The sequence below is a fragment of the Abramis brama genome, assembly GCF_963993115.1.
Source record: "Abramis brama genome assembly, chromosome: 5".
Lineage (NCBI taxonomy): Eukaryota > Metazoa > Chordata > Actinopteri > Cypriniformes > Leuciscidae > Abramis > Abramis brama.
In genome coordinates, this window is record NC_139967.1 from 16,173,546 (window position 1) to 16,183,440 (window position 9,895).

The 9,895-nt window shown below is 36.3% G+C and overlaps 1 protein-coding gene across 1 annotated transcript; it reads right to left on the bottom strand.

The window, feature by feature from the left end:
- Positions 1-985: 985 nt before the first annotated feature.
- LOC311083619 (leukocyte surface antigen CD53) lies at positions 986-7,310 on the bottom strand. Its single transcript, XM_084115296.1, has 10 exons — positions 7,275-7,310; positions 7,017-7,061; positions 6,713-6,890; positions 6,012-6,089; positions 3,588-3,776; positions 3,420-3,494; positions 3,232-3,339; positions 2,161-2,259; positions 1,947-2,030; positions 986-1,812 (listed from the first exon to the last, which is right to left on the bottom strand). The coding sequence occupies exons 4-10, from the start codon at positions 6,066-6,068 to the stop codon at positions 1,744-1,746; spliced, it is 681 nt and encodes a 226-aa protein (XP_083971422.1). The 5' UTR covers positions 6,069-6,089; positions 6,713-6,890; positions 7,017-7,061; positions 7,275-7,310; the 3' UTR covers positions 986-1,743.
- Positions 7,311-9,895: the final 2,585 nt, after the last annotated feature.

Consider the following 9,895-nt stretch of genomic DNA (forward strand, 5'->3'; position numbering starts at 1 on the left):
TCTAATTGAACTAAGGCCTAATCCTGGCTTAATCTAAGCCCTGTCTGTGGAACCATGCCTTAAAGCTATAAACAAATGATATGGCTTTAAAACTACAGCCTGGAAACTTCAATATAATTAGTCTCCCTCCAAATTCCAGCCTCGTTTTATGGGAAGCTATTACTGGTCCTGGGCCATTAGAACTGTAACTTTACCATTTTTAGATATTTGAAGCATTGCCTTAATGGCTTTAACATCCCTCTAGATACATGTGGGACAAATACACCCTCCCCCCTCCCCATATCTTTCTAAGCACCTCATTTGTTCAAAGCACACTTTTATAGTTCCCACCAAGCCCTAAAGAAGATAATCAGTATGAGATCCAGTATCTGCTTTTTGCACATGAATGCAAAAGAGTGAAACTTCAGATCAGCATAAAAGCCACAAAATTTAATGAAAGATCACTTTTTGTTTAAAGAAACTAGTTTTGCATATTTTAGGTGAACTGCAATAATGTGTATAGTTGAAGAGGTCTATGGGGTGTTTGCGAAAAATGGTGTATTCTGCCGTGTACAGTTACTTTTTTTTTTTAAAGAAAAAGATTAAATTGTATTTGTTTCTATTTTTTGTGTGATGGTTCAAAAAGAACAAAATTATTTTAAAACATGTAAAGGAAATCTTAGTCTTTTTTTAGTTTTTTGGGTTTTAAATATTGTGGAGAGGATTTTGTTCTAAAAATAAAACCATTGAATTCTGATGTTTTGTTTTATGAAGTTTTTTTTCAACTGCCGTTGACAACATACATTTCATGAACTTTATAGGCAATTTAGTAACTGAAAGCATATTTCCAACTAAGCTGCCTAACATGACCATAGCACTTGTAAAAGTGCAATAGTGTTCTGGAGGAAGTGTTGATCTGCTGTTGGTGGTACTTCCTCTTTCAACCACAACCATAGTGCAAGCTTGTCTTTTTTTTTTCTTTTTTTTTCAAAAAGGAGAGAAAGCATTTTGATTTATTTATTTGTTTTATTTTAATTTACATTGGTCTACAGACAAAAAAAGTGAAGAAACAAAATTATGCTGTAAATCTGCATTATAACTGGTATAATTGTTAAATAACAAGAGTGAGTGAGTGAGTACATGTGGTTTCCACCCTGTGTATATTCTGGGAAATCAAGTGGTTTAGTCATTGCCAAGTCAGAAAAGGAAGTGATCAGAAATAAATGCTTTGCATTGTTCAGTACACAAAAACAATTGTAGTCTATGTAACAAGTTAATTACAAGAACATACTAGGTCAAACTCAACATTAAAGTTTTATGAGATGAAAGGGAAACAGAACTTGTATACAGTGTGAAGATGATTCATTATGGAAAAGCTCCCTTACACCATCATCATGAGATGACATTCAAATGCAAGTGGGTGAATTCAGTGTTTAAACCCCCCTAGGAAGTTTCCATTTAAGCTGTGATGGCCAAAGTCAAAATAATACTGCTGAGTTTAAAAAGAAAGAAAAAAAGAACCAGTTATGGTTTAACTGCTCTACCAAGTGTTAAAGTAAAAAATAATTGTAATACTATTGCAATAATTCTGGGTTTGTGTCACTAACTGTTAGAGGAGGACAGATTGCTGAGCACATTCCATAAAACCAAGCATCTGTAGAACTGCCAGCCATCTTGTATTTTACCCGCTGTCTTGGGGCATTTGTAGGACGGTGATTATTAAGAACACAAACTGTGGAAGATCTCCTATGGAAATGTTTTTGATCATTTGTATCCTAACCCGGATCGACTTATGTGGCAGAACAGGGTCATGGAGAAACACATACCCAAGACCTACAAAAAGAGATTAATATGTATAGTCAAGTGACAAAAATACAATAGCTGCTAAACAACATTTGAAATGAAAACCAACCCCACAGTGAGGTGACTATATGACAAGACAAATATGGTCTCATGGAAACTCATACCTCAATAATGCAGACAACAATGACGCCAATCCCGGCGTTCAAGAGGTTGCTTTCAAACGAATCCTTCAGCTTTTTGAAACAACCCTAAACGCAACAAGACAATACATATGATGCTATAAGACTGGATCAGATGTGGAGGTTGTTGATGTGCATGTTCCATTAATATTGTTTTGACATATAGCAGATATAGAGTTTGATATGAGTGCTGTATTACTTTAGGCCAGTATTTCTGTGTTTCATTTCCAGGCATGTTGCATGACTTTGGTACATTGTTCGACCAGTCCGAAGAGTTATGGATTCCACAGCACTCAAACTGTTATTAGAGGAAAAACAGATTTAAAACTGAAGAAAATGTGTGGTGTTTGCCTGTAACAAACTGACAGTCCCCCACCAACATTCTTCAAAATATTTGTGCATTTTGTTCAACCCATTAATATAAGTCTGTTTTTTATTGTTTTTATCCGAAACAGTATTTCAGTATGATTTAGATACTATTATAGTTTAATATATTTTAAATTAGTTTTTATTTTTGTATTTCCATTTTAAAGTTTTTGTAATTTTGTTATCATTATTATTATGATTATTTAAATATGCCTATATAGTTGTATTCATATTTAAAAAAGAGTTTTAGTTACTTTAGTACACCAAACTAAACTAAACTAAATAAAAATGAGAAATTGTGCTTTGGCATCTAGCTGAGATTAATATTGATTTTATTTCAAGTAATGCAAATCTTTTTTCTGGTTTTAGTTTTAGTCCAGTTCATGTCCAGCACTGAGCAGTAGTAATGATGATGCTGAGTTTAGTCTTTAGTCATCAGTGTCGGGGTGTAACTAGTTGTAACATGTAACGGCGTTACGTAATTTAATTTCAAAATAAATGTAAGTAATCCGTTACAGTTACTGAGAAAAAAATGTGTAATTAAATTACAGCTACATGTAAATGTTAACGATTACAAAGGGCTACATACATCTGAATATTTTATGTTGAGTAATATTAATTTGTTGCTTCGCCTGTTTTTGATGTGCACGATGCCTCCTGCCATTTAAAGGCAGTTTAGTAAAACGATGCTATTCTGATGCTTTTGATTGGTTTGAATGTACAGGTTAACCCTGTCTGGTTAAAATATTTGAAAATGATTAACAGTTGAAAACAATCATTAGAAATATGTAATCAGATACATTACTTTAATAAAGTAATTGAACTAGTTACACTACTTACATTTTAATAATTTGTAATCTGTAATCTACATTTCCAAAGTAATCTACAGTAAAAGGGCACTTACTGTTATTTGCACTGTGTCCCAGTCATCTATTTCAACTGTGCCGTTTACTCTTTTGTCTATGGAGTTTTTTAAACCACTCTTAAGATCCTTATCAATGAATTTCTCGATCTGTAAGTAAAAAAGCAGGATCTGATACATCTTTTCCTCACATATGCTCTGCTTCCATATAGCTACAAATCTTTTCTTACCTGTTGCTCGTACATGAGCAGAATGCAGGCAGCGGCCAGTTCGGCCAGCATTAGAATGAACAACAGTATGAAGAACTAAACAAAACAAATGAGATGTCGAGTTTTATTAAAAGAACGCAAGTAAAACTACATGGACATCAGAGAGTGTAAGTGATCGATGAGACTCACAGATATTAGCAGACAGCGATTTTCTTTTAGGGCTCCAAGAAAGCCCAGGAAGGAGACGCAGGTGATGATGATCCCAATGATGAAAAGAGTGTTAGCTATGTTCATAGCCTGAAGGCTGGGAAGTATGGAAGAGAACCTGGTGGATGTCATCAAGTAGATGCCTATTCCAAAGACCGCGGCTCCACAGATCTGTAATGATAACGTTAACTCTCTATGGGACTAATTATGAAATTACATCTAGAAAAAATACTTTATATTTTACATAGATTTAAGACTAAAATCATTTTACAAATTTATTTTTCTACACTTGACCTTTGACCCTTTTTTAAGGGCACCATCATTTATAACTGACTTTTCTCTATTAGGGTAAATTATTTTTGACAAATTGTCTGAAACTTCACACACATTCAAATGCATTGTTTGTCACTAACTGAAAAGTATAGTGAAAAGGTCTTAGTGTTTAAAAAAAAATGTTAACATTACATAGCCTGGGTTTCCCCATGCTGCCTTGTGCGCAGCACGATTTTATTCACGCTGCTAGGCAGCCTGGACTAGCCTGGTAATACCAAACTCTGCTACTTCGCTTTGCTTTGTAGACAGAGTCTGGCATGGCATAATTGAAAAGCGTTTTCTTTCTCGCGGGGGGGGGGGGGGGGGGGGGGGGGGGGGCGCTTGTCTGAAGTTTAAAATCATTGGTTACCCGTAAGCCAATCACATAACGTTTGGTTATGGTGTGTGTTATGCGCATGCTCAGCCGCATCTAACTTCCAATGTAAACACATGCATGATGCGAAAACAAAACCATCGAGCGAAATACCGGAGTGAACATGGCTGTGAACGACTTTTGCAGATTATGTGAAGTAAATCTACGCATCCACGGTACAATCAGCGTCTACGTCACGGCTCTCAGCCCGCCCTCTGTTCGTTGATTGGCCGGCTGTTTTCAGGCCGGAGGAAAACGGAAAGCTATTACGCTTTCTCAGACTGAATACAGAAGCGAAATGAAATTCAGCGGAAGTAGGAAGTCTTACGTAGTCAGGCTAAGCCTGGACACCATGGACCAGATTTTCCCCTCAAAAAGGGAACCAATAACAGAACGGGGAGGGAGCAGCAAGACGATGACGACGTCTATGCGACACACCGAAGCAGTTTGTTTATATCTATGGATCCAACATGGCATCAGACGCGAAGTTACCTTTCGATGCAGCCTTAGATAGTGTTCTAAGTAGTTTAGAACGCAAGTTTATTTCGTCTTCTTCCTCGTCGAATTTCTGCCGCTCTACATACGTCATCTGGTATAACTGAAACGATTGGCTATGAGCTACGTACAGGCGCATTTGATAGACATTCGTAGCGCCCAATAAACGGCGCTGGGCATTCGTAAACCACGCCTCAAATACGAGAAAATGAACATGTGGTTCCCAGACCACGTCTCAATGAGAAGAGGTCTGACGCTAGCCAGGCTAAACATTACATTTTTATCTTGAACATTAATATTGTAGCCTATTTTAAACGCATTTTTCGTCGCGTCATTTATAAATGACGATGTCCCATAGAGGGATAAACAAACGAAATCCTCATAAAAACCTAGACAGCAAGTTCTCTGTTATTCTACTGTATAGAGACAAGAGTTGTGAAGTAGCCTATACCCTAATTACCGGGCTTTTTTTAACTCCGGGAAAAGCAAAGTTTAAGCAAAGTGTAATTTTTGGTAATTTTTATAATTGATGGCAGCCATAGCCTACAGTCAGAATAGGCCAATATAAGCCCAGTGATGTGCTCGAGACCATTATTTCAACATGTTGCGTACTGTGAATGCGAAATTTTATTTCAATCATTGAAGCAGCTGAAAAAAAGCCCCTCTAAATTACTTGCAATTATTAGTTTCTTCTTTGTTTGTTTTTTTCCATGATGGTGTTGCTTCACACTGTGCACCTAACATGTGAAAAAGCAACTTGTGGTGAACTTTACTTCGTTGTGTGGTTTTCTCTTTACCACATATGATTGTTGTCATGTCAAAGGTATAAAACACATTTTAGTAGCACATTGGTCTTGCTAATTTGGTATAAAAAAGGGCTGTTGAATTTACCGGTTACAAATGTATTTGTTTATACATTTTTTTCTAAATTGAAGTTTTAAATTGTGAAATTTACAGGTTGTTCTATGAATATGTTTACATTTTTATTGTATTTTTAGACAATTATTCTAGCAACCACAACTGCCAGTTATTTTTTTCTGTATAAACAACAGGACATTTTCTTTTTTTTTACAGTGTATTTAAATATCTTTTAATGAATGCTAAGGTTTGAAGCAAGGAAAATTGGCCTAACCCAGGAATTTGTTAACCCAGGGTTTAGAATGGCCCGAGATTGTTAAAAGCAATTAGATATATCATGATGTGACAGTCTGAAAATGGATACGTACAAAAAAGATGAAGTTCACCAGACACATGGTGTACTTCAGGCACTTCAGGCACGACATCTTCCACTGCGTCGCTCAGCTCTGCAAGGTTATCAAACACACCAGACCTTAGGTTAAACTGAATCTCACACGAAGTCCTTGCGTTCTTTCCCGAACAACTTGCGTCCACAACATAAAGTTCACTGACTCAGTAAAGTCAGAAAATGAATTTCCTGTGTTGAAACTGAGGGTGGAGCTGACATAGTGGAAGAATATCTAACATATGCAACACTAACACTACTAAATGGAGCCCCATATAAAGTTTGACTGTCTGTGATGCATTTCCTGTGTAACTTCCTCCACCAAACCAACAGTAGTTCAATTATTTTCATCAGTATAAAAACAGATAAACAAATGTAGATGAACATGGACGGGTTAAAATAAAAGGTAAAATATTACCCGAAAAACGATTCTTCTTTCAAATCCAATTTGTAAACGATTGTCAGGTAAACAGGAATTCATATATTCACTACTCAATATATTCAGACATATATAAAATTAACCAAAATAAATTTCTTGAAACATGAGCTGGACGTTTAATGAAAACCTATTTATGTTATGAAAGACATTATTAAAAAGACACAAAAGCAACAATGTGAGAACTACTTACACAATATAGAATGAAAATAAATGTCAAGCAAATATAATAGATTTAATATTCTTACCCTTAATTTACTCCGTAAAGATGCTCCAAAGAATAATCCTCAATTAAGACAGTTGGACAGTCGTACCCTTTGTGACTGTTGTTCTTAAAGTCTGTTACTGGCAGAAAGAGTACAGCAGGTTTTACTTCCTCTCTCAATGACGCAGTGTCTAGTGCATGGGTGTTGAAGAAAACTAATGCTACGGAGAAAGAAAGATGAATGCTATGCTATGAATAGTTCATGATTCACGGTCACTATACCACATGCCTTATATGCATGTACCCAAAATATATCTGTTTCAGAGAAGCATGAGAAACAACCTAACCTGTTCTGTTTTTGTGCAATGCTTCATGCTGAAACCACAGTGCCCCTAATAAAATGACACCATAGAAATAAGCATGACATGAACTTTTGTCTTTTTGAAACATTTCTAAACTTTTGGGTATTAACGGATATCAAATAGTAAAGTAGATAGTAAACGATGTGTTTACACATTTTTGAAAACTGTTCGAGTCTATGTGTTACATTAAAATGTAAACCCCTATTACATCATTTAGTTAAAAATGTTTTACCAGTCACCTACATCTCTGTAAACTGAAGAGTATTTTCATCAAAAACACTGACGAGAAGACAGAAACAAATGATTCTTAATATATTCAGGGGGAAATCACAGAGGGATTTTTTTAAAGTTACACATTATTGCCTCATTATTATATCATGTATCAACATTTTTGAGTAATTTCCATATTCAGACCTTACTGTTTTCCTCTTGTACTGGTAACCAATGCACAGTGATAAATGCAGAAAAGGGGAAATTAAACAGATTCAGCCCTGACAGAAAAAAAAAACAGCTTTCAATGAGATGCAAACTTTTTTTCGGCTCAAGGCATTTCTCTCTCTCTCATTATATGTTACCCCTGGCTCAATGTGTGTGTGTGTGTGTGTGTGTGTGTGTTTTGTCTGTTTATTTTACTGGCTTTTTGTCTACTGTTTAATTAGATTCTGTTTTGAGTTGTAACTTTATGTATTTGCTGTTATATTTGTTCAATACAACTTTTTTTCTTTTCTTTTTTTTTTTCTTTTCTGTCAGGGCTGAAATTTCATCTTGAATCTCAGGTTTAGGTGACAACCCTAAAACATAACGTTCTCAACAGATTCATCAATGTATTAGTTAATATTGTATTGCAAATATGTGATGCTTTGTCTTATAGAAACACACATGGATGCACTAGACACTCTCACAACTGGTCAGATATTGCAAACAGCAGAATTATTGGCAAAAAAGCATGGTGCAGAACTGTTCAGAAGTCAGATAATCTGACACCATAACACAATAAACTTGTGGTTCACAATTTCAAGCGTGAAAATGAGAGCTGGAGTTGCAATTTAATCACACTTTGCTTGACTTGAAGGTGTTACACTAACTAACATTCTCTTATGCCAATGGAGGCCTCAATGAATAAGTAAAATAAATAGTGGTGTGATGAAAGGAGATAACATGAGATAAATGACATCTGGAAACGAGTTCCAGCTCATGGATCTAGCATATATTAGCACAGTGGTAATTGTCCCCAGTTTTGGTTCTTCAGATTGAAATGAGACATGAACCTGTCAGTCAAGAATGAAACTGATTCAAAACATGTCATGAGGTCCTTTAGAATATATTAACTGTATAGAAATTCAGGGGACCTGTTACTACAACTTAAATACATGGTTAAAACATTTGCAACCATTAGTTCTGTTGACAATCGTTTAGTATTGTGTGTAGTGTGTAATTTGAACTGAAATTTCTACTACAAAAATAAGTTGTAGCAAGTTAATGAAATTGTCTTGATAATTTTGATAGTCGGGCCATGGATTTCTAGTTCCCAGGACTAAGGAGAATAAATGCTGAAATATGTTATTTTGTTTGTTTTTTAGTAAAGAGAAATGGCTTGTTTGAGATGCGCCTTGCCTCGCCTGAAATGTATGTGAGAGTGGCTGCAATGAAGGGAGGAGTGAAAACAGTGCAGGCAAGACGGACAGTTCTCTAGTGGATCTGACAACGAGATCAAAGGCGGATATCGCGGGATTCGCGCTCATGCGCCGTGTTGATGATAAACTGGATGTAATGTAAGTTCTGTTGCTTTTATATGGATAAATAAATAAATATAATGAACAAGACACCCAAAGTACTGTATTTTTTTTCCATTTGATACGTGTTCATCAATCATTTTTACTTTAATTACAGTTTTACAGTTTTTTATATATAATTATTTGTTTAAATAGGCCTATGACAACAATCAAATAACCCATATAGAGATCGCACAGTCAGAGAGTTTGGGAATATTCACACATAATTTATACACATAAAAACATGATATCAGATTTTAAAATCAAACATTTTAAAAGAGAACATACATCACGGTTGTTTAAACCAATGAGAATTAAGCTGTGTCGTCAGCAAGTCGTTTCCCATCATGCTTTTGATCAGCGCAGTCTGTGGAGAGCATAGGTGGAGAGCAACTGCGCAGCGCTCGACCGCAGAATCCGACAAGTCCGCCTTGCGGTTGCGAGTTTTTTGACATACGTCAGCATGACATCAGACCACACTCGGACACATTTCTAACCGGCTTGCATCTCGCGGTGATCACCGGTGATCGGTTCTGCGCATATTTTGCATATCTCAAACAAGCTTGTTAGTAGGGGTGTGACGAGATTTCCCGTCGAATGAATAGCTGTCATGACAGAGCGTGAGGGTGAAATAAGCATAGAATCTCTCCAACATGCCTAGTTGTCTTATCTTGTAGAATGCATCAAACCTGTCTGTTTGTGTTTGCACTTAGAATATTGAGAGAGTAGCGACTGTAAGGTCTGAAGAACGACAGACAAGAGAGGCTCCGTTTCTGAACGCAAGAACAACAACTGAAGACTAGAGACAAACGCACCAGCCTCGATCGTTTCTCCCTACCCGGCCTTTTCCGAACACACTGCAGTGACCGCATTAACCCTGTAACTGCCAGTGCAAAATAAAACAGCAATTTCACAACAATTATAAAGAGTCTGTGCGCTACAGTATGGGGTTCCATAGTATGGGGTTCCATTTGTGCCAAAATTATGTCGACATGCTATCTGTCTATGCTGTGTGTCATCTTCCATGTCTATGTGTCTGTTCACTGTTTATGTCTATGTGATTGCCCACATGACTCAACTTTTTTCTTTGTC

Excerpts from the sequence above, each read along its gene's own strand:
- LOC311083619 (XM_084115296.1), bottom strand. The coding sequence starts at position 6,068 with ATGTCGTGCCTGAAGTGCCTGAAGTACACCATGTGTCTGGTGAACTTC. Across the intron at positions 3,495-3,587 it reads ATCGCTGTCTGCTAATATCT|TTCTTCATACTGTTGTTCAT; the intron begins GTGAGTCTCATC and ends TGTTTTGTTTAG. Across the intron at positions 2,260-3,231 it reads GGGACACAGTGCAAATAACA|TTTGAGTGCTGTGGAATCCA; the intron begins GTAAGTGCCCTT and ends CTCTAATAACAG.